Below are 24,134 nucleotides of genomic sequence, written 5' to 3'. Positions count from 1 at the left end.
GCCTTAGGCGGCCAGATATGTCCCATCGTATAGCTAGTTATACTTGGGAATATAATTTTGAGGAATGAATTCCCTCGCGCCAGTCTCGGGGTTCGCCTGGATATCTACTTTGACGAGCCCTCTTTTAAGGATCTCTTCTTTTGCTTTACGAGGAACAGGCGGCAGTTCAGAACCGCTTGTTTGAAAAGGTGGGTTCCAGTTCCACCTGTTAAATTTTTTTATTTCTGACTGTGTTAGGGCTGGAGACAATGTAGAAAGTTTTCCTCCAATCTTTCCACTTGTTCTCCTTCCCCACATTCATTATATAGCCTTTGTGGTTAGACAGCTGGTACTAGTTGGTCCCGCTTGTTTTTGAGGTCCGACTAAGGTAATGCATATGGGCGAATGCTTCAAAGCTGGGGTCTACTTGATGCATTTCACAGCCGGCAACATAGCCCAATATGTTAAACCAAGAGTTTGGGGCCAATTGCCAGACAAGCAGCTGGTACTCGTCCAGGATTCGCTCTACAGCCAGATGTAGAGGAAATCTTAGGCCTGCCTTAATAGCCGCCTCATAGCAGCCAAAACATGCGTCCCTGTAGCTGGACTTCTCTGGCCAAACCACAGTGTCCTCGACATCCGGCGTGCATAGAACATAACCATGCCCCATGACATGGTCAGCTCTGAGGCTCCCAATTATGTCCGCCCTCATTTTCCGCCTGCCTGCGGGAACATGATGATAGTAGGCGGCATATTGCTCTAGGAGGGTAGTAGACAACTCCGCCCAATTTTCTCCCAATTTCACTAAGAGGGATTCTCTCGCTGTCTCTAGCCGAGAGTGCCTCTCTTCAGAGTCGACAGAGAACTTGCTGGAGGTACTTGGCTCAGAGTCGCTGCTTGAGCTCTCGGACCTAGCGTCCGCCTGATAGGCTAGATCAACAAAGCCCAGCATGTCATTTTGAGCCTCCTCACCTAATTCTTCTAAAATGGAATCACTAGGGGTGCTGGGGGGCACCTGGCAGCACGTCAGATAATTCACTAACAGGCACATAGATGGAAAAGACGTCTAAATTTGTCATCCTTGCAGTTCTCTTAGTTCTGGCCATGGTGTCCTGCACAGACACATAGACAGTCGGACTTAGGGCAGTTCGCAAAGGGTGATCCAGCAAGGGGCAGTCAGCACTCCTAGTTCTAGATTCAGTCGTCCCCGGTGACCGGCTGATCACTAACCTAGGTCGTGCCAAGTGCTTTTGGGAAACCGTTTTTTAAAAAGAAAAAGAAACAAAGAGAAAGTACGTTGTTACCTTTAGTCTGCGAAGATGAAGGTGCTAGATAAATCTGCAGCGGCTGTTAGAGCAGGCAGTCTGGTAGCAGGCGGCAGTCGTTCTTTCTCAGAAAAGGACAAAGTTCTCAAAGTCAAGAAGTTCTGTCTATTTATAGTGGGGTGAATTTCAAGGGACAGTAAAAAAAAATAAAAAAAAAACAGTTAGCCAATCAAATTGTGACATGTGTCACAGGAGCCACATGGCAAGCCATGTGACCCCTGTGAGGGGTAAATGATTAGGGGATTTAATCCCGCCACGTGGTCCAATGAGATCCTGCCATGTGTCATTCACGTGGACCAACTAGAGTCCGCCACGTGTCACCTCATGAGAGGTCCAAAGTGGACCAATTAGGCTATGACACGTGGTAGACAGATTGCCGACTAGTAAAGTGGCCTTCCACGGCTCAAATACCTAGGCAAGCCCAGTCAGTCCTAGGTTTCTAAAAACTTAGTACTGGACACACATATCAAGAACCTATAAAAGGGAGATGTTCCCTCTGAGGGACATCATTTAGAAATTCTCAAACACAGGTGTACATTAATTACTGAGCATTAACTCCAGCTTTAATTACACTACTTGAGAGCTAAGGCTCGGATTTCGAGGTTATCTCGGATAACCGGATGATCACTTCTCTCCTAAGAGGAGCCTGATCCCCCGTTACTTTCCGCACTTTTTCCATTCGAACACGTTCTAACTTGATTGTCGGAGGCGGAACTCCCACCCACAGGAGTCTCTGTTGTTTTGCAGGTACAGGCGTCCAGAGGTCAGTCTTGGTGTTGTAACTCTCCCGCAGGACATCCAAAAAACCCTAAAACACTATTCAAAAAATAAATTAAAAAATAAATAAATAAATTTGAAGTATTAAATAGGTGAATATCACAAAGTTTATGAGATAAATATGTATTTAGTAAAATATTTTATTTGAAAAAATACAAATAAATTGTGCATTGCACAAAAATCATCTAGTTTCCATTATTTGCGGTCAACCATCATATGTTTAATTAGAAAAGTAGGTAATTAAGTGATGCCGACATTTTGTGAAAACTTACTACGCAACCTAGCAGATGATTGATTATGAATTCCACATAGCTTACTTTTGGGCAGATAATAGATAGCTTAGGTTAATACTCATACGGGATTTAAACTAGTATTAAGAATATAAATTTTCATTATCTCCGTATCATTTTTATGGATTTTGTTGATTTATAATTACACGTATTAAGGTCAAACCATGCTATTGACATTATGAAAATAGCTCATGAAGCACATGCGTTTATTCACTGAATATAAAGGGAATTCCAGTCAAATGATTAAAAAATTAAATAATTTAGATACAATGACTTGTACACAATAAAAATGTCTAATTCTTTAATTGTGCATGTAAGCATATGACTTTTTATCAAATATATGATTGATCAATTAATTCTAATCAAATCATGCAGTCATTTTCTTGCCACCTAATTAATCTTATCCCACATGAAATAATAAGATTCAAATAAAGAATAATCAACTATGGTACCCCAATATTTGTCATCCTTACAATTTGGAATTCAACGCCATTTTCTATGTGAAATTTGATTAGTTTCTTGGTCAAATTATATTTAGTCGTAATTCAAAAGCAACTTCTTAACAATTAAACTTACAAAAATTTCATGGTGTACGTAATATATATCTTAAACCTTATTCATACAATTAGTTCTTAGTTTTACTTGCTATAAATAACAAACATTTAATTATCATAAACGACACCAATGCAAACATGAAGGTTCATATCTTCACATTTCTTTCTTTTCTAGCCTTAATTTTCGTATCCACACTTGTTACTTCAAGTAATGCAAATATAGTTTCAAATGAAAATGATATTCAAGATAAATTGATAAAATGTCTTACTAACCATTCTCTTGATTCCTATCCAATATCATCCCTCATTTATGCACCACAAAATACATCCTTCTCGATTGTTCTACAATCCTACGTACGAAATCTTCGTTTTAATACCTCCACAACTCGTAAGCCCTTGCTCATTGTGACAGTTACCCATGTGTCTCACATCCAAGCATCGATCTTGTGTGCCAAGGAGAATGGTATTGAGATGAAGGTCCGAAGTGGAGGCCACGACTATGAGGGGCTATCCTATGTCTCTATAGTCCCTTTTTTCGTGGTTGATATGTTCAACTTCCGTTCAGTTGATGTTAACATCGAGGATGAGACTGCTTGGGTGGATGCCGGGGCTATCCTAGGTGAAGTGTACTACAACATCGCCAACAAGAGTGACACTCATGCGTACCCTGCAGGAGTTTGTCCTACCGTTGGTGCTGGAGGGCACATCACCGGAGGAGGTTATGGTAATTTAATGCGAAAATACGGCCTTACAAGTGATAATCTTGTTGATGCTAAAGTTGTGGATGTCAATGGTAGAATACTTGATCGCGCAACTATGGGAGAGGATCTCTTTTGGGCTATTCGAGGTGGTGGTGGTTCGAGTTTTTGTGTCATCCTTTCCTATAAAATAAAATTGGTTAAAGTACCTAAAAAGGTCACTGTTTTTAGGGTTTCAAGGACACTAGACCAAAACCTAACTGATATTGTTGATCAATACCAACATGTTGCTCCAAATTTGGACCGTGATGCCTTCATTAGGCTTACCCTAGGTGTTACAAACTCGACCAAAACTGGCCTTTTGACAAACCAAGCAACATATAGATGCTTGTTTTTAGGTGACACCCAATCCCTCCTATCCCTAGTACACGAGAATTTTCCCTTGTTAGGCCTAGAAAAGTCGGATTGCCTTGAGATGAGTTGGATTGAATCTGTCCTTTTCTATTATGACTTTGCTATGGAAACTCCACTTTCGACTTTGTTAGATAGGCACCCTTCAAGTTTAACTTCCCTCAAAAGAAAGTCCGATTATTTGAAGAAGCCAATTCCAAGATACGGGTTAGAAGGGTTGTGGAAGCTAATGGTTGAACTACAAACGCCTCAACTTACGTTCAACCCTTATGGAGGCCAAATGGCAGAGATACCGGCTGATGTGACACCATTCCCTCATAGGGCCGGGAACATGTTCAAGCTTCAATACGCGACTAATTGGAACGAAGAAGACAATGATAGATCAAAGTACTATATAGACTTGACAAGAAAGCTCCATAACTACATGACTCCTTTTGTTTCAAAAAACCCAAGAGAAGCTTTTCTTAATTATCGAGACATTGACTTGGGGATTAATCACCAAGGTATAAGAAGCTACATCGAAGGTAAAAAATATGGGGTGAAATATTTCAAGGATAACTTTGATAGGTTGGTGAAAATTAAGACCGTGGTTGATCCTGATAACTTCTTTAGGAATGAGCAAAGTATACCAACTCTTCCACGTTAGTGCATGGACCGTAATACTTTAGAATACATGCATACATATACTAGTATCGTTTAAATGCATATTGATTTGTACTTGTACCATAGTGTGTAAAAAAGTGTTTTAACATTGTATTATTATTGTAATATATATGTCTATTGATTTGTACTTATACAGTTATACCATAGTATGTAAAAAAGTGTTTCACATTGTATAATTGCAATATATATGTCTTCATATTGCTTGTTTACTTGTATAATTTGTTGGCCTGAATTCAAGATATAATAATAATAAAAAAAGAAAAAAAAAATTTACTTTGACTCTATTTGACAAGCTATTTTAGGCACCTTAAAATAACTACGGGCTAGTCTGCTACATATTCAAGTCTCCTTAACTACGTTTTGATCGTTAGAAATATTAGGAGGGAAATTAAATGAGAGAAGGGATTTGAGGGAAATAAAGGGTGAGTGTATGTATAGACTTAGGAATATAGGATCATGTGAGAATAGTAAGAAGTATCCCAACCCTTACATATATGAGTAACTTGAAATTTTGTAAAATAATTATTAGACCAACTTCTAAGTCCATTAGTTCATGTTTTCTTCACCTTAAAAAAAATACACTTCCTCCAATTTACTTGATCTAGAGCCGTTTGGCACACAATTAAGGGAGAGATTAAAGAATAAACATACACTGAATAAAAATGAACTACCCCTCTGTTCCTGACTAATTGACACAGTCTAACATAGCACAAATGTCAATGAGTGTGACCTTAGGTATATAATATATGATAAAATATTAGTAAAAAGTATTAAAAGTTGATATTATGAAACTTTATATTAAAACATATTTAACAATATATATTTTATGATTAATATATATCATATCATATAACTAATATATAAAGCTAACTTTTAACTAGGTCACGAGACAACGACACTTGGCGTTTCAACTTTTCGTCAAATGTCACGCCATGTATGCAACAATTAATTATTAGTATGATACGTAGGATAAAAATATTGGATAGATTTAGATAGATTTTGTAAGATAAAAAAGTTAGATTAGAGTTTTATTTTCAATAAAATTTGGATAGATTTTTAGGATTAAATAGCTGGTTTAGAGTTTTATTTCCAATAAAATACCAATACTTTATACCTTTCACTAATTATAACTTTCAGTAAATCTATTTTTAGCCCATAAAATTCCTAAATTATGAATAAGTGAGTAAATGAAAAACTTTCCACAAAATAAAATAAAAAATTGGTAGAATTAGCCCATAAATTTAGTGATAACTGATAAGGGTTTATTTTACTGTACTCCATACAATTAGTAGTTGAAGTACAATAAAGATTATAGCAATATATTTTTAGATAGATACTATTATGCAACATTGGATTGGAATTTTTTTTTTTTTTGGAAGGACGACATTGGATTGGATTAATCAAGCAGAATTAATTAAAGAGAGAATTTTCATATCATTTTTCTCATACATAGTGTATATTTCTATAATATATATTACGCTCTTACAAAAATCAATAGTGTCCTTTGTCAAAATATCCTAAATCAAAAGGAATATACAGTACACCTCTTACATAACAATGTTTGTATTAATGATATGTTTTAAAATTTGAAATGTAGATTAATTTTATTTTATTTTTAAAATTCAATAAACAAACTGGGTATCGCCTTCAGAATTAAAATTCCAAATAGATAATCGTCTTTCAAAAAAAAAAAAAAAAAAAAAAAAAAAAAAAAAAAAAAAAAACCTAAAAGTCTGAGAGCCGAAGACTTACTTTCAAATTAAGGGTTTTGAATAAAGTGTAGGAGTTCAAATTGTTAAATGTCAATGAAACCGTAGAATTAAATTACTCATCCAATTATGAACATTTAAAGCAACAAATGTTCAAACGTGGATAGATTTAGACATCAACGATAATGCCTTTGAGAAAATAATTATTACTTTATAATTATAATTATTACTTGATAATTATTTTATAAGTAGCCAATTAATTAAGGAATTTTAAAACATAAAGATATATATTGCAGAGGAAACCCGGGGCATCACCCGGGGTACGTACTAGTGTGTGTATGTGTGTGTGAGTGTGTGTGTGTGTGTATATATATATATATATATATATATATAATGGTCAAGTAAGTATATGAATAGTGATTACGGGATTTTTCCCTGCCAAGTGGACCACTCATGCTCTTCCACGTGTCATCCACGTGGACCAACGACCAACCATAGTCTGCCACGTGTCACCTCGCGATAGGTCCAAGGTGGACCAATCAGGTCACGACACGTGGCAGACAGGTAGCCAACCATGAAATTGGCCTCTAACGGCCCAAATTCCTGGGCAAAGTCTAGTCAGTCCTAGGTTTACTAAAACCTAGTATTGGGCACGTTTTCTAACACCCTATAAAAGGGAGATGTTTCCCCTCCGGGAACACAATTAATTCACATACACATTAACTCACAATCAGAGAAAGTCAGACACTTGACACCTCGAACTAAGCAATTACACATTGCAGATACTCTCTTGGAATCTAAGAGAGACCCTTTACTTTCCACACTTTACTCCTCAAACACGTTCTAAATTGATTATCGGAGGCGGAACACCCACCCACAAGAGTCTCCGTTGTTTTGCAAGTACAAGCGTCCAGAGGTCGGTCTTAGAATTGTAACTCTCCCGCAGGACACCAAAAAACCCCGAAACATTTGGCGCCATCTGTGGGGAGATTACTTCTAAGATGACTTCACAAGAATCTATACCGCCCCTAAACGTGAAACGGCCCTTGGATGAAGCTCAGGTCATTTCAGACCAAGATACAGATGACGACTATGATGTCGCCACCCACACGGCCCTTGACGGGTCCCTCAGAACACGGCGCATCCGTCCCACCGAAAGGAGGGAACGGAACACCGACCAGGCAGGGCCTAGTGAAACAGTTGGCGGCCAGCCGGCTGGACGGCTACAGGTGGCTGAAGGATCCACTCCCGTCACTAGAAACGAGCTCATGACTCTCATGACAAGTTTCAAAGGGGAGATAAAGGATCTTATTGATAAACGGACGGTTGTCCCTACCAAGGAACATTCGGCTAAAATTCCCTCTCATTCAGGGAGGAATAAGCCGGTCAAAGACCGAGAGGCCACTCCTTACCCTAAACCAAGGGAGGGACAGAAGCCCTTAATAAACTTGGCCAGACGTTGGTTCCTTGAGCTAGGGAAGAGGAAGGCCATCCAGCATGTACAGCCGGATGGTTCCAAGAAAACATATTCTGATGCTTGGATGTTAATCTAGCAAAAGAAGAATATGCAACTATCAAAGTCGGCCTCAACGTCGAACTTCAATGACAGCTTTCAAAATACCTCAATGAGGTATTCTCAATCCAACCGAGAAGACCAAACAGGCGGCATGTCCGCCCACTCTAGTCCTCAGATTTTCCAAGCGGCCCCCATTGACCTTAAATGACCTCATTCCATCCAAATCATTGAGTTCAACGGCTCCATGGGGAAAGACTTCTTTTATGGTGAAAGGTCCACTCCATCTAGACATGAGTTTTTGGGAAATAATTTCACCCTTGAATTGTAAAGCAACACCTTATCACCAACATTGAAGGTCTTCTTTTCAATTTACCGATCATGCCACTCCTTTGACCGGGTTTTGTATAAGCTTGCACAATCATACGCATCCATCCTTAGTTCCTCTAACTCATGCAAATCTAGCCACCTTTGTTCACCCGCACTTGCCAAATCAAAGTTGATCTTTTTGATAGCCCATTGAGCACGGTGTTCAAGTTCAACCGAAAGGTGACAAGACTTACCATATACAAGCCGGTAGGGGGTTATGCCGATGGGGATTTTGAAAGCAGTTCTATAGGCCCAAAGGGCATCATCTACATTTTCCCACCAATCTTTTCTATTTCTATCCACTGTTTTCTCAAGAATCACCTTGATTTGGCGATTGGAAACCTCTTCTTGCCCACTTGTTTGTGGGTGATAAGTCGTACCGAAGCGTTGATGGACCCCATTCTTTCTCAACATCTTTTGAAACACAATATGAACAAATTGAGAACCATTGTCACTTACAACCGCTTTTGGGACCCCAAATCTAGGAAATATTACCTTTTTGAACAATTTCATCACAACTTTGTGGTCATTTGTTGGAGAGGCAATTGCTTCCACCCACTTTGAAATATAATCGACCTCCACAAGTATATAATGGTTCCCATTAAATGAGGGAAAAGGTCCCATCAAATCAATGCCCCACACATCAAACACCTCAAGCTCAAGAATCGGTTGTTGAGGCATTTCATTTCTCTTCGAAACATTACCGATTCTTTGGCAAGAGTCACACGTTTTCACAAAACCCCATGAATATATGAAGATATGAGGCCACCATTGTAGGGTTTCGTAGTGACCCGACACTACGCGGAAGGAAACCCACCAAGACCCGCCCCTTAATTAAAACAATAAACAAGCATAATAAATTTAATCAAACAAGATTAAGAACAAGAATTATACCTTTGACGCGTGCTTCGCTCCCAAAGAGCTCTTACTTCAAAATCCCGAAAACACGAGATCTCCGATCGATCGTACCCTCGACCTGACCCGAGTGTCCTAAGTCTTGAAGGTTAGTCAAGACCCGGACAAAATAACTATGAGTTTTACGAATCAAAGGTTTACTCTTTCTAGAGTTGCCTTTTTAATTCCACTCAAGGTTGTAATCTCAAAATCCCAACCAAGTGGGTATTTATAGAGAATGGGGACTTGAAACCCCTTTTCATGATCAATGTGGGATCATGTGCAATTGCAATAATTTATTTAATTCTAAAATAAATAATTGGGCAAAAGCAATCACAAGGCAACAAGTGGCAAGAGGAGAGAATGGGTTAGGTGAGGACCATATCCCATGGGGGGACCATTGCCTTGCTCCCCAAGGGAAGCTTGGAGGCTTTGGTCCCCACCTCTCCTAAACCGCCACACACAAGGCAGCTGGGCTGGCTGCCACCTAGTGCTGCCAGCACGCACAGCCACCTAGCATGCCTAGCTGGCACACCACGCATCTCCCAGCCCAACACTTGCGTGCTGCTAGCGAGCCACACCTTGTGCTGGGCGCTGCTGCCTTGCTATCGCAGGCACACGCACATGCATGGCTCTCGCATAACCAGCATCACACGCATCATTGCTGCACCCTTCGCACATGCTCGCACACCCAGCCAGCCAGCACCACTCGCCCATGCTCGCACATCTACGCGCAACCACTAGCGATGTGCTTGGTGCGTGGCCTGCGATGGTGCCTAGCACACACGCAAGGCCAGTGCTGCGTGCCAGCTAGCTGTGCTTGGTGTGTGGCCTGCGATGGTGCCTAGCACACACGCAAGGCCGGTGCTACCTGCCAGCTTGATGTGCTATGGTGCACACGCACACGCACACACGCATGTGCCTAGCACTGCGATGGTGCTGTGCGTGGTGCTAGGGGGTTGCGATAGTGCCCACGCTTATGCACACACACACATGGTTGTTGTGCTTGGTGCGATAGGGCTGCGATGGTGCCTAGCATCATGCTAGGGCTGCGATAGCGCCTAGGCATGATGATAGGGCTGCGATAGTGCCTAGCACACCATGGTGCACCTAGCACACACATGGTACGCCTAGGCTTGCGATGAGCTAGCCTAGCCTAGCTACGGCTACACTCATACTTGTTGCTTGTGATTTTGCGACGCTCGGTCTCGACGCCCTAGGCTCGATATCCGACGTCTGTATTCGTAAAACTCTGCTAACTCATTAAATCCTTTCGAATTAATTCGTCGTCTCGGATCGGTGATTCGATTGGGTTTGACCCGAAGGGTTCAGTTAAGATTAAGCTGTAACATCAATTGTACATTGATATTACTGGTCGGAAGCGGCCTCCACCTAGGCATTTCGATCACTTGACCTTACTGAAGAATTAGCTCCGTAATAATTCTGAACCCTTTATCGAAAGAATACACTTGTTGGAAGGACACCATTCCTTTCAACCATAACCCGCTTTGTAGCACTTTCAAGGCTGTTTTGTTGACACCCATGTGTCCTCCACAAGGATCGGAGTGGCACATCTTCAAAACACTCTTTACTTCATCATTTGGCAAACATCTATGGAGTAAACCATCTACTCCTCTTTTGAAAAAGGATCGGATCATCCCATATGTAGTGTCTTGCTTCCCTTTTCAACTTCTTCTTCTAGTTCCTTGAAGCATTTGGAGGAAACTCCCCACAAGACAAATAGTTCACCAAATCCGCAAACCAAGGAAGATATTTCTCGGTCAAGAAGTAAAGCACATCATCTTTCAACTCATCACAAATTGGGACCCCATCATCATTATCTAGCATGTTCTCTAACCGGGAGAGGTGATCCGCTACCGCATTTTCCGCCCCTTCTTATCCCGAATTTCGAGATCTAATTGCTACAAAGACAACACCCAACGGAGGAGGCGTGGTTTGGATTCCTTCTTGGCTACAAGATACTTAATAGTTGCATGGTCGGTGTAAACAATAGTTTTGGAACCAATGAGGTAGTACCAAAACTTCTCAAAAGCATAGACTACGGCTAGAAATTCCTTCTCCGTTGTTGTATAATTGCGTTGTGCTTCATTCAAAGTTTTTGACATATAATAGATCATATAAAGCCTCTTGTCAATCCTTTTCCCAAGCACACCCCCTATGGCCACATCACTAGCGTCACACATAAGTTTGAAGGGCAAATCCCATCTTGGCCCTTGCACAATAGGAGTAGAAATCAAAGCTTTCTTTAACTTGTTGCAAGCATTGAGGCACTCTTCATTAAACACAAAATCAGCCTCCTTTTGAAGAAGAGCATTAAGGGGTCTAGCAATTAGTGAGAAGTCTTTGATAAACATTCTATAAAACCCCGCATGCCTAAGAAATGATCTTACTCCCTTCACATTGATAGGGGGTGGTAGCTTCTCGATTACTTCAACCTTGGCTTTGTCAACTTCAATTCCTTTGTTGGAGATCTTATGCCCAAGGACAATTCCTTCCTTAACCATAAAGTGGCACTTCTCCCAGTTCAAGACCAAATTGACTTTTTCGCATCTAGCCAAACATTTGCCCAAATTTGTCAAGCAATCCTCAAATTTAAGGCCACCAACCGAAAATTCATGCATAAATACCTCCATTTCCTCTTCAAGCATGTCGCCAAATATGCTCATCATGCATCTTTGAAACATCCCGGGTTCTCCTGGAAGCAAATGGCATTCTCCTAGAAGCAAAAGTTCCATACGGACAAGTAAAGGTTGTTTTCTCTTGGTCATCCGGGTTTATGGGAAGTTGAAAGAAACCCGAATAACCGTCGAGAAAGCAATAATACTTGTGCCTAGTTAGTTTTTCAAGCATTTGATCTATAAAGGGGAGGGGGAAATGATCCTTTTTGGTAGATGCATTTAGACGTCTATAGTCTATACACATCCGCCAACCGGTCACGGTCCTAGTTGAGATGAGATCACCTTCCTCATTCTCAACTACGGTCATACCCCCTTTCTTAGGAACAACATGCACGGGGGAAACCCACCTTGAGCTCGAAATGAGGAAGATGATGCTGGCATCTAGGAGCTTGGTGATTTCCTTCTTCACCACCTCCCCCATTTGAGGGTTGAGTTTTCTTTGCCTCTCTATGGATGGCTTTATACCCTCCTCGAATGTTATGTGATGCATGCAAATAGCGGGACTAATACCCTTGAGATTATCAAGGGTATAGCCCAAGGCATTTTGATGGTTTCTTAACACACCACATAACATTCGAGTTTGGTGTTTATTCAAAGATGCATTCACAATAACGGGAAATGTGGAATTGGGTCCAAGAAATTCATACCTAAGGTGTGATGGTAGAGGTTTTAGCTCGACCATAGGCACACCCTTACCTTCCTTTGTAGTGGCAATCTCCAAAGAATGTTTGGGTGTGATTCCCATCCAAGCTTACTCAACGTTTCCTTCAACATTCTCATCAAGCAACCCTTCATACAACGCCATTTCCTTCCTTTTATCACTATATCTTTTCCTTGTTTAACAGGACATTCTCAAGGGAATTGTTAGTAGAGAGCAAGTGCTCTTACATAGAATTTACAATTCAATCAATGGTGTCAATTTTCATGCATTTCTCTAAAGTAGAATTAGGATATTTCATGCTTGCATTCAAATCAAACTCAAGAACCTCTTCACCTACTTTGAGTGTAATTTTAGCACTTTTCACACTAATCAGAGCACTGGAAGTAGCTAGAAAAGGTCTCCCTAAAATGATAGGAATATGCTTATCCTCATCCATGTCAAGCACAACAATATCAATCGGTATAACAAACTTTCCAACCCTTAGGGGAACATCCTCTACCTTACCCTTAGGGAATTTAATTGATCTATCCGCTAATTGAAGGGTAATGTTGGCAGGCAAAAGCTCCCCTATATCAAGTCTTTGGTAAACCGTATATGGCATAAGGCTAACACTAGCCCCTAAGTCACATAAAGCATTATCAATTTGCATTCGATTTATTGCACAAGGAATGGAAAAGTTACCTGGGTCTCCTAACTTTGGAGGCATCTTGTTCATTATGATTGCACTACAACTTTCGGTGAGGTTCACCGTTTCAACAACATCACAACTTCTTCTTCCACTCACAATATCCTTTAGAAACCTAACATAATTGGGAATTTGTTTTATGGCATTAGTAAAGGGTATTGAGAGGTGGACTTGTTTCAAGGTTTCTAGGAACTTACCAAATTGTACATCTAGCTTGTGTCTCACAAACTTATGAGGATATGGAAGTTTCTGCAATTGTGTTGGTTCCTTCTCTTTCTCTTTTTGAACTTTCTTTTCTTTTTCAATCTTTCTCTCATTTTCAACTCCAACTTCTTTCTCAACTTCATCACTTTTTTTGCTTTCACAACTTCTCTCATCTTCTTGCTCAAACTCACTCTCAAGGGAGGGCTCATTCATGGTCACTCTCTCATTGGTTTTCTTTGGCTCACTCTCCTTCAAAAACTTCCCACTCCTAGTAGAAATGGCATCTACCGGTCTCTTGGGGTCAAGCCCTTGGGGTGGAAGTTTAGAAGTGCTAGTTCCCTCTTTAATGGCATTGGCTAATTGGTAGATTTGGGTTTCTAGCATATTGTTGTGAGTCATAACCTCATTGAACTACTTGTCACTAGTGGCCATGAAGGTATTAAACATTTTAGCTTCGCTTTCCATCATCTCTTCTAGGCTAGACTTTTGTGGAGGTGCTTGAGTGTAATAATTGTCTTGTTGTGCTCTTGGACCTCTCACAATTGAATTAGCATTTTGGTTGTTAAAGCCTCTATTACCATTATTATTCCAATTGTTCCAGTTATTAGAACTCCCCCCTTGGTAGTATTGGTTTTGATTCCCATTAGTTCCCTTGATTGTTATGGTTATGGTTACCATAACCACTTTGTTGGTTGTAGTTACCTTGAGGATTTTGGTCCCTTTGGTTTCTACCACCCCATTAATTTTGGTTGTCGTAATCATAATCATTACCTCTTTGATTGAAATTATTCCCTTAATCTCTTTGATTGGGTGGTAAGTATCGTTGTTTTCATTCCTAGGTCTATTATCATAAGACAAGGCATTGACATGTTCATTTTCATACTCATTACCATCATCATTATGGGGTTGGGATGAAAGGAATGGTGTCCTTCTAACAAGTGTATTATTCTGATAGAGGGTTCAGAATTATCAGGAAGTTAATTCTTCAGTGAGATCAAGTGATCGGAATGCCTGGGTGGAGGCCGTTCCGATCTGTAATATTAGTGAACAATTAATATTACAGCTTTGTCTCGACTGAACCCTTCAGGTCGAACCCAAACGAACTACCGATCCGAACCGACGAATCAATCCAAAGGATTTGATGAGTCACTAGAGTATTTCGAACACAGACGTCGGATATCAAGCCTAGGGCATCGAGACCGAGTGTCGCAAAATCAACAATCAACAAGTTCGAACAAAGTCGTAGCATCACATTGGCCTAACCATGTGGTTGCTAGGCTGGCTCGAGGTAGCACATCACCATCGCAGCACCATGGGTGTGCGTGTGTGCGTGCTTCGCTAGCACAGCACCATCGCAGCACCCAAGGTGTGCGTACGTGCGTGGAATGCTAGCACAGCATCATCGCAGCACCATGTGTGCTTGCGTGTGTGCGTGCCTTCGCATGGCAACACCATCGCAGCACCATGCGTGCTTGCGTGCGTGCGTACCTCGCATGGCAGCACCAAGCAACAGCAGCATGATGTGCTTGCTTGTGTGTGTGCATGCCTTCGCATGGCAGCACCAAGCAGCAGCAGCGAGCTGTGGCCTCGCCCAGCACTGCTATGCGCCCAGCAGCATGTATGGCTCGCTAGCAGCACGCATGTGCTGGGGCGTGCTGGCAAGGGCAGGCTGGCTGTGCTAGCTGGCCGGCAAGGCAGGCTGCCAGCCCAGCCTTGCCTTGATGCCGGTTTAGGAGGAGTGGGGACCAATGCTTGGAGAAAAGCCTTGGGGAGCAAGGCAATGGTCCCCCCCCCCTTTTTGGTTATGGTCCTCACCTAACCACTCCTCTCCTCATGCCACTTGTTGATTGTTGATTGCATTGTTTTATAATTTATTTTTGATTTAAATAAATTAGATGAAAAATGCAACTATCCCACATTGATCATGAATGGGAGTGCAAGTTTCATTGCCCTATAAATACCCCAAGATTCGGCATTTGGAAATCAACTTGAGTGGAACTCAAAAAGGCATCTCTTATTATTGAGAAAACTCTAATTTTATACTTGGTCAAGTCTCGACTAACCCTCGAGACGAAGATCGTTCGGGTCGGGTCGTGGGTACGAGTTGTTGGAGGCCGTCACGCTTGTGAGGCTTTAAGCTTCGAAGTAAGAGCTCGGTTTACGAGCGAATCACGCTTCAAGGGTATTACTTATTTATCCCTTTTCTTAATTATTGTTTAATTATGTTTATGCATGCTTTATTGCTTTAATTATTGGGGTGAGTCTTGGGCAGGTTTCTCTTTCGCGTAGCGTTGGACGCTACGAAACCCAACATGGGATTGGGAATCAAAATTACAAGAAGATGCATCATGGTCATAAGACCCACAATTATCACAAAATAAGCATCCACTAGGCATGATATTAGATGTAGAAGTAGAAGGGCTAGAACTCATACCTCTCCCCTTAGATTGGGAGGGAAGATTTTGGGGCGATGTAAAGGACTCAAGCTTAGCTTTGATCGATGACATCTCCTTTCCAAGATTTGTAATTTGGGATGTCAAGTTGTTTATAGCATTGAAGTGATCTACCGAATAGGCTGCCCCCCCCCCCCACTCTTGCTTGTGGACTCTCTTTCATTTTCTTGCCAATCCATGTGGTGCCTTACCACATCTTCAATGATCTCAATCACTTGCTCTTCGGTTTTATTCATGATTGGCCCACCGGCTCCCGCATCCAAGCTTGTTTTGCCATGAGGACTCAAGCCTCCACAGAAGATTTGTAAAACTTGGTATGTTGGGATTCCATGGTGAGGGCACTCTCTTTGGTACTCCTTGTACCTCTCCCAAGATTCATAGATAGTCTCACTACCCCCTTTGCCGAAAACCTTGAATTAGAGCTCTTGCATCGGTCGTTTTCTTTTGAGAGTAAAATCTCCCTAAGAAAGTCGTGATGACCTCATCCCAAGTTCTCAAGGAATTGGGTCTCACCTCCTTTTCAAGCCATTCAAGAGCCCTTCCTATCAAGGAGAAAGGAAATAGCTTTAGTCTCAAAAACTCTTGAGTGACCCCATTCACCTTGATCGTGTTGCAATATTTCTCAAACTCGTTCAAATGTGCAAGAGGGCTCTCGTGTTTTGCTCCTTTAAATTGTCTCCTCTCAATCAAATTTATCATTACGGCCCGAATCTCAAAATCATTGGCCGGGGTGTTTGGGGGAACAATCCCACTCGAAGCTCTATAAGCTCCCGGAGTTCCCAACTCCTTCAAAGGTCTTTGAAGTGGTGGCTGTTGATCACCCATTTGGCCTTGTTGCTCCTCGAAGTTGAACTCTATAGTTGGGGAAGTAGTTAACGGCCTAGAATCGGATCTCCTTCTCCTTCTTCTTCTAAAAGTTTGTTCAATCTCGGGATCGTAAGGCACCAAAATCCTGTTATGGGTTCTGCGCATACATACTCAACAAACACAATTATTAGAAAAGCTACAAGTGTAGCCAAAGGGAAAACAACTCTTTTTGTTGTTTTTTTTCATAATGAATTAGACTCAAGAAATCAAATAGTAATCGACAACACCGCTCCTCGGCAACGGCGCCATTTTGACAAGCGCTAAATCAGTCGCACAATCTAGGCTAAGGCAAACGCATTTATAACAAACACCTCACTCAAACAAGTACAATGGTTAGCAAGGGTTCGGTCCACGAAGAACGGGAATCAATCGCTAAATGATCTTAACGCTCAAGCTAAATCGAAATCAAGGTAATAGTGGTGATTAACTAACAAACTACAACTAAGGATTGAATTCAAGTAAATAAAACACTAGGAGAATGGGATTCACTCAACCAATAGCAATTAGGCAAATATGAAGGAACAAGGATAATGGAATAGCAAAGACCACATGCAAGACCAACTTCAAACGATATGAAAACAACTCAAATCACTAAGCTTAGATCCCCCGTTAACTTAGCAACAAAAGATACATAATCATATTGTAATAAGTAATGAAACATTCAACTCACATTTCCATGTCGAACCAAACATTTCATGCCATCAAGTTCAATAATCTAGGTTAATTACTCCTATCATGAAGAACTAACAAGCAATCCCATATAATCCATTTTAATCATAATCCATCATCAAAATCACTCCCAAACTCTCATAATCACCATTAGGTTGGGTTTCACCCAACCCCTAGCTAAGGAACTACTCACACATCATATTGAAAAGCACAAAATCTCTAGGTTCTATCTTGCTCAACAAACTTAGAATAGTAACTTGCTAAAAATAGAACTAACATTCAACAACAATCATCAAAGAACTAAAAAGGATTCAAATAACAAGGTATAACATGATAAATAAGAAATCGAGTAAAGTGGAAAGAGAAAAGTTACTAAAATGAAGCTTCAAAATCTTGATTACAAATGTTGCCAAATCTTGGTAATAATCGTGAATGCTAGTAAAAAGTGTCAAAGTTGATGAAATCTAAGCTAAACTTTTAAGAAAATTGTTTAAGACCCAACAAGGGGTGATATTACAAGCCTTTCTCTCTCTAAAATCTGGCTACCCTCATAAATGAGGCAATTAATCTATTTATATTAGTCCAAAACAAAGGGGGCGGAGAGAACAAGAAACCGATCTGAAAATGATTGGTACGGACGTGCCAAACACTGCACGGCCGTGCAACAGGGTCAGAAGAGCTGAAAACTGGAGCAGAGGCCTGGCACGGGTGTCCCACATACAGCACGAACGTGCCAGTTTGTGGCACGGGCATGCAACCAAGGCAGAAGCTTTGTCGTTATCAGCAGCTAACTTGCACGGTCGTGCCAACATCATGCGTGGTCGTGTAGCTTCCAGCATGGGCATGCCAATTTCTGCACGTCCGTGCAGCCTTCTCAGAGGGCTTTGCCAATCTTCAAACTCCCTTGCACGGCCGTGCCAAACATCATGCATGGTCGTGCAGCTCCCAGGAGGTCTTTAAATGAAATTCAAGCCTAGCCAAAGATACCTCAAGGCCATGGCTTCTATCCCAACCATCGGGATGTCCCGTAGGGGTCCAAGCATCGCTGAAAGTGCATCAAAACACTAACAAAACCCGTAAAGCATGACAGATATGAAGAAAGTGCAGAAACAGAGCGATAAGTGAGAAAAATAGCTAGAATATGGCAATAAGTGAGCACTAAATCACCCTAAAACCGTGCACTAAAGTACGTTGTCACGGCCCTACCGAGTGTCTCTAAGACAACCTTGCAGTTATTTGACCTGAGACGAAGATAAACGTACCGTTTCCTACAAACAAGCGGTAGACAGTTAAAATCTAAGTCAAAAACCGCCTGTTATTGCTTAGGACAATAATACGGTCGGCATAATTTGAGTAAATAGCTAAGAAAACCTTGGCAAATATAGAGGTATCATGCGGCCAAAGCCGCCTGTTTCTTTTACTCACTCAAATCAAAGTGACAGAGATTGAATAACCCAAAGGGTTAACTCATAGTCACACCAGCAACCTTGGAATGGAACCTAAACGGTGCGAACCAAACCGCCTGTTTCTTGGCAAAAAGATGGTATTCGGCCACTATTCCTTCTAAAGGTTAGCAAGCAGTAACCGCTTGTAAACATAGATGCGACTACTACTCCAGTTAAATGCACTAAGCGCCGCCTGTTTCCATGCGAGAAACAATCAACAACCCAAAACTTTGAAAGTGGAACAACAACAAATGGCTACAGCCGACTGTTTTTTCTGTTTCATTCAAGTTAAGGTGACGAAGACTAATTAACCCCAAAGGTTAACTCATAGCCACCCGACCAACCTAGCACGAACCTAAACGATATGAATGAGAACGCATGTTTTTTGGCAAACAAGGGTATACTCGACCACTATTCTTGCTAGGGTTGGATAAATTGCTAAAGCAACGGGCGTAGTTACGGCAGTTGGACATCTCGTTTGACGTATGTTTCTGTGCAGGCACCATAATAGACAGCCAGTTAAAACCCAAGAGAAAATTAAGTACAAACTTAGTATATTGCGGTTTACTATAAGGCCGAGACCCGAGTTATGCTAGGTGTTCGCCTGTGCAATGGCCGACTGACCGCCTGGTTTGGGGCAATCACTACAGTGATTGATTGACCTAGAATTAGTAATGCTCAAAAGTATCAAAAATTCCAAGTCAATCAACTCACTTTCATAAACAGTCGGTATATATAGCATTCATTAAAATAAGAAGCAAGCTACATACACTTAGCAAAATTCATGAAAAGCAAAAATTCAAAATTTGGAAAAACCGACAAAATTGCCGGATGATTTATATAAACAGTCGGTCATAAGACCGACAGAAATGTTGAAATTGTAAATAAACCACGACCCCTTAGTCGGGTAATGACACAAAGCAAGTGGCACGCAGGCCAAAGAAAGACTTAAGCTTCTAAAGGAGGCTTCTCATATTCAGGAGCCGCATCCTGCTGTTCCCCAGTCGGCTCCTCCTCTTTTTTATCATCCGCCTCCTCCTCCTCATGGTTTGACTCCCCAGAGGTGGAAAAAAACGACTCGCCACCCGCCTTTTCTTCATAGCCTTGCTCCATGATCTTGTCATTGTACTCTCGGGTACAGGTGACAAACTGATTTTTCCAACTATTATAGCTGGTCTCTGGGAAGAGAGCCGCCCAGGTCATCTCCATGATGAAGTTGGTGTCCTCCATCATGTCCTTGATCAACGCCTGTTTCTCCTCATCGGCCCTTGAAGTGTATTTTTTGGCAAGTTGGGTATCCTGGTTGGCCAGCCGCTGCTTCAGTTTGTCTACCCGAGTGCGGAGGCCGGCTACTTCATTGTCCGCCTGCTTTAGAGGCGCGAGCTCAGCCTTGAGGTCCGATACGGACTTCTCTAGTTCTGATATCCTCTTCTGGGCTGCCTCTAAGTCCTTTTTGACCTGGAAATTGGTAGACGCCTGATAATACATTATGTCAGTGGTCAGAATTTTGTTTTGTGCAATCTGGAACATAGCTTTGTCATAATCAGAGGCGGCCCAGGCCTTCGCAGCCTTTACCTCTTTATTCTTTTCACTCAGGGGCTTGCGGAGACCATACACTCGTAGCATAGACTACACTCGGCCAAAAACAGTCATCAGTTACAAGCGACTAGGCATTTACTTAAACAACAAAAAAGAACTTTTTACTAAGTATACCTCGGCCAAGAGAGCCAGGATGGCTTCAAGGTTAAGGGTGTCAACTCCCTTAACAGACTTCCTATCCTCGACAAGGATGGCCTACAGCATGGACCTAGCCATCTGAACCACATCCGGCCTTTGAGCGACATCTGCACAATTAATACCCTGTAAGTACTTGGTGTAAATTCGGCTAATAGACCGACTGCTCTCAAAGATGCTAGGCGACTGCCGATTGAATTTGATCCTCAAAGGGTAAGGGAAAGGAAACAAGTCTTTGATACCTTCAACAACCGCCTCCTTCTCCTTCTCCTTCCCATGCCGCCTGCCAGCAGGGACGGCTGGAGATTTTGGAGGTGAGTTGTTTCCTGGACTTGAGGCCACATGTTTCCTGGCTCTCCCAGGAGTCGTTACATCACTAGCCATTTGTTTCCTAACTTTAGGATCCGGCTGGGAGGAGGAGGAAGGCTTTGCTAAGTTGTTGATAAGTCTATTTTATATATATATTTATTCCCCGTCTCGTGATCATAGTTAGGAGTATTTTTGGCTCTTTAGAGCCAACTTTATTACTAATACGCGTTTTCTAGTGTTTTCGTAGTTGTGGCATTATTTTACAGGAAATTGCAGATTTGGTGCATTTCCCGGCATTTAGTGGGGCCACCGCGAGCATTGGAGACGAGACGCATTTCTATGATCGTATTCCGAAGCCCAGGATCGTATTTGAGAAATCAATCCGGTGTCTAAGGGCTCAATGAGGAGATTTGGAGCTTGGGAAATTCGATCCAAGAAGGATGACGAATTGGGCTAAGGTAACAAGGCCCAAAGGACGTAGAAGAGTAAGCCCAAGCATCCGCCCGACCGGGCAATGCCCTCGCTCTGAGGCGCGCCCGGCCGGGCGAGAGGGGAAGACCATAGGGTGAAGGTTCGCCCGGATGCGCGCCCGACCGGGCGCGAGCAAGGCTTTAAGTGTGAAAAAGGCACGCCCGGCCGGGCGATGCCTCGCCCGACCGGGCGCGTGTTTACGTTAGGATTTTTATTTTGCTTTAACTTTTTCTTTTATTAGCTTTAAGAGTTTAGTATAAATACGCTTTTGTTAAGTGAGTTTAAGGGCGTCTTTGACACGGACGATTTTTCTTTCTCTCTCCCTTTCTCTCTCCCTCTTAATTTCTCTCTCTACACTTTGTCTCTCGACACACTCTTGATTTATGCAATCATTCATTATTTCCTTTAATTTTGGTAACGTTTTCTTCCCTCTTTACTTTCAATAATTCCATTGTTTTGATTTAATTATGCTTTCTTTAATTGCTTTCCCTAGTTTAATATTAAATATGTGTGAGTAGTTTAATTCTAGGGTTATGGGGATCCATGAATAATACGAAGGGGTAATTTTTTATTGTTAATTATTTATGATTGATTAATTTCCTATTGATTGATTTAATGTTATGCAATTAAATTTGCGCAGGTTTAATTGTATGAGTTTTGCAATGTTGATTCAAGATTCGAGAGATGAGAATTGATGTTTAGGCTTAGTTTCAATAGGCGTGTTAATCTATTAATGGTTAGGTCGAGATTCGAGAGATGAGATTTAATACCAGTAGATTAATTATGTGATTATAATACGTAGCGACAGCCCTTTATAATCTGGTTAATTTATGCATTGATAGTCGATCGTATGTTTTATCCTGGAGTATTATTTAATGGTGAACCTATACCCTAGAGCTTTTATTATTGATTATTCCTTTGTTTAATTTGCTTAGCTTTAATTATTAGTTTAATTCCTTCAAATACGATTTGGTTACTTAATAATTTAGATTATAATTATTGATTAGGAATAAAAGAACACTGTTTCCCTGTGGATTCGACCCTACTTCCCTATCTGCTTTAGTTAGAGGACTTAGGAATTTCTTTTGATTAGGTGATACGACTAGAACCTGTCAGTTGCCCTACAAAATAACCACAATAAGTAAGAAGCAGGCGACAGAAAAGCTAAATGAAATCTGTTCAGTTCAAAGTTCACCTTTGACGCCTGCACAACAGGCGATTCTTTAGTTGGCCGCTTGCCCAAGATGGACGAGCGGTACTGGGCAGCAGCTTTCGTTGAGGCCGAGAGCTTTTCCATGGCTTTGTCTGCAAAAGATGAATCAAGGAGTTAGTTTGACACAAAATAAATCAACTTTCACAAGACACCTGAATAGGCGATCAGCTACCTCTCGGCATCTCTTCACTAAGGCTACATACGGCCAGATATGTCCCATCGTATAACCAGTTATACTTGGGAATATAGTTTTGAGGAATGAACTCCCTCGCCCCAGTCTCGGGGTTTGCCTAGATGTCTACTTTGAAGAGCCCTCTGTCAAGGATCTCCTCTTTTGCTTTAAAAGGAATAGGCGGCAGCTCAGAGCCGCCTGTTAGGAAAGGTGGGTTCCTGTTCCACCTGTTAAATTTTTTGTTCTTGACTGGGTCAGGGCTGGAGACGATGTAGAAAGTGTTCCTCCAATCTTTCCACTTGTTCTCCTTCCCCACAGTCATCATATAAGCCCTTGTGGCTAGACAGCTGATACCAACCGGTCCCGCTTCTCTTCGGGGTCCGGCTGAGGTAGTGCATATGAGCGAATGCCTCAAAGCTTGGCTCTACCTCATGCATTTCACAGCCGGCAATATAGCCCAAGATGTTGAACCAAGATTTTAGGGCTAGTTGCCAGACACCTAGCTGGTATCCGTCCAAAATATTCTCTACAGCCGGGTGTAGTGGAAATCTCAGGCCAGCTTTAATTGCTGCCTCATCACAGCCAAAACAAGCGTCCCCGTAGCTGGACTGCTCGGGCTAGACTACAGTGTCCTCGGCATCCGGCGTGCAAAGGACATACCCATGCCCCATGACATGGTCAGCTCTGAAGCTCCCAATTTTTTCCGCCATCATTTTCCGCCTGCCTGTAGGAACATGATGATAGTATGCGGCATATTGCTCTCGGTTGGTGGCGGACGGGTCTGCCTAGTTTTCTCTCAAGTCTACAGAGAGGGACTCTCGCGCAATCTCTAACCGAGAGTGCCTCTCTTCATACCCATCCGAATATTTGCTTGAAGTGCTTGGCTCAGAGTCCCTATAGGGGGGTGAATTCCAAGAGACCGTAGAAAAAAAACAGTAAAAAACCGTTAGCTAATCAGAGCGTGACATCTGTCGCAGGCGCCACGTGGCAAGCCACGTCACCCCTGTGAGGGGCAAATGATTAGGGGATTTTTCCCCGCCACGTGGACCACTAAAGCTCTGCCACGTGTCATCCACGTGGACCAACCAGAGTCCGCCACATGTCACCTCGCAAGAGGTCCAAGGTGGATCAATCGGGTCACGACACGTGGTAGACATGTAGCAAACCCGGAAATTGGCCTCTAACGGCCCAAATTCCTAGGCAAAGCCCAGTCAGTCCTAGGTTAACTAAAACCTAGTACTAGGAACGTTTTCCAACACCCTATAAAAGGGAGATGTTTCCCCTCGGGAACACAATTAATTCACATACACATTAACTCACAATTAGAGAAAGTCAGACACCTGACACCTCGAAATGAGCAATTACACATT

At 41.9% G+C, this 24,134-nt stretch overlaps 2 protein-coding genes across 2 annotated transcripts; one reads left to right on the top strand and one right to left on the bottom strand.

Moving 5' to 3' along the window:
- Nucleotides 1–3,025: 3,025 nt before the first annotated feature.
- Nucleotides 3,026–4,906, top strand: LOC110723251 (berberine bridge enzyme-like 8). Its single transcript, XM_021902592.1, has one exon. The coding sequence runs from the start codon at nt 3,064–3,066 to the stop codon at nt 4,678–4,680; it is 1,617 nt and encodes a 538-aa protein (XP_021758284.1). The 5' UTR covers nt 3,026–3,063; the 3' UTR covers nt 4,681–4,906.
- Nucleotides 4,907–12,783: 7,877 nt separating this feature from the next.
- On the bottom strand, nt 12,784–14,109 carry LOC110723339. The gene is made up of 2 exons (XM_021902691.1): nt 13,847–14,109; nt 12,784–13,342 (listed from the first exon to the last, which is right to left on the bottom strand). Exons 1-2 carry the CDS (start codon nt 14,107–14,109, stop codon nt 12,784–12,786), a joined length of 822 nt encoding a protein of 273 aa, XP_021758383.1.
- Nucleotides 14,110–24,134: the final 10,025 nt, after the last annotated feature.

Source organism: Chenopodium quinoa, unplaced genomic scaffold, assembly GCF_001683475.1.
Source record: "Chenopodium quinoa cultivar QQ74 unplaced genomic scaffold, ASM168347v1, whole genome shotgun sequence".
NCBI lineage: Eukaryota > Viridiplantae > Streptophyta > Magnoliopsida > Caryophyllales > Amaranthaceae > Chenopodium > Chenopodium quinoa.
The sequence above is the reverse complement of the archived record's forward strand: the minus strand, read 5'-3'. Positions and strand labels throughout refer to the sequence as shown.

Excerpts from the sequence above, each read along its gene's own strand:
- LOC110723339 (XM_021902691.1), bottom strand. The coding sequence starts at position 14,109 with ATGGTAACCATAACCATAACAATCAAGGGAACTAATGGGAATCAAAAC. Across the intron at positions 13,343-13,846 it reads TTCATGGCCACTAGTGACAA|GTTTCTAAAGGATATTGTGA; the intron begins GTAGTTCAATGA and ends CAATTATGTTAG.
- LOC110723251 (XM_021902592.1), top strand. The coding sequence starts at position 3,064 with ATGAAGGTTCATATCTTCACATTTCTTTCTTTTCTAGCCTTAATTTTC.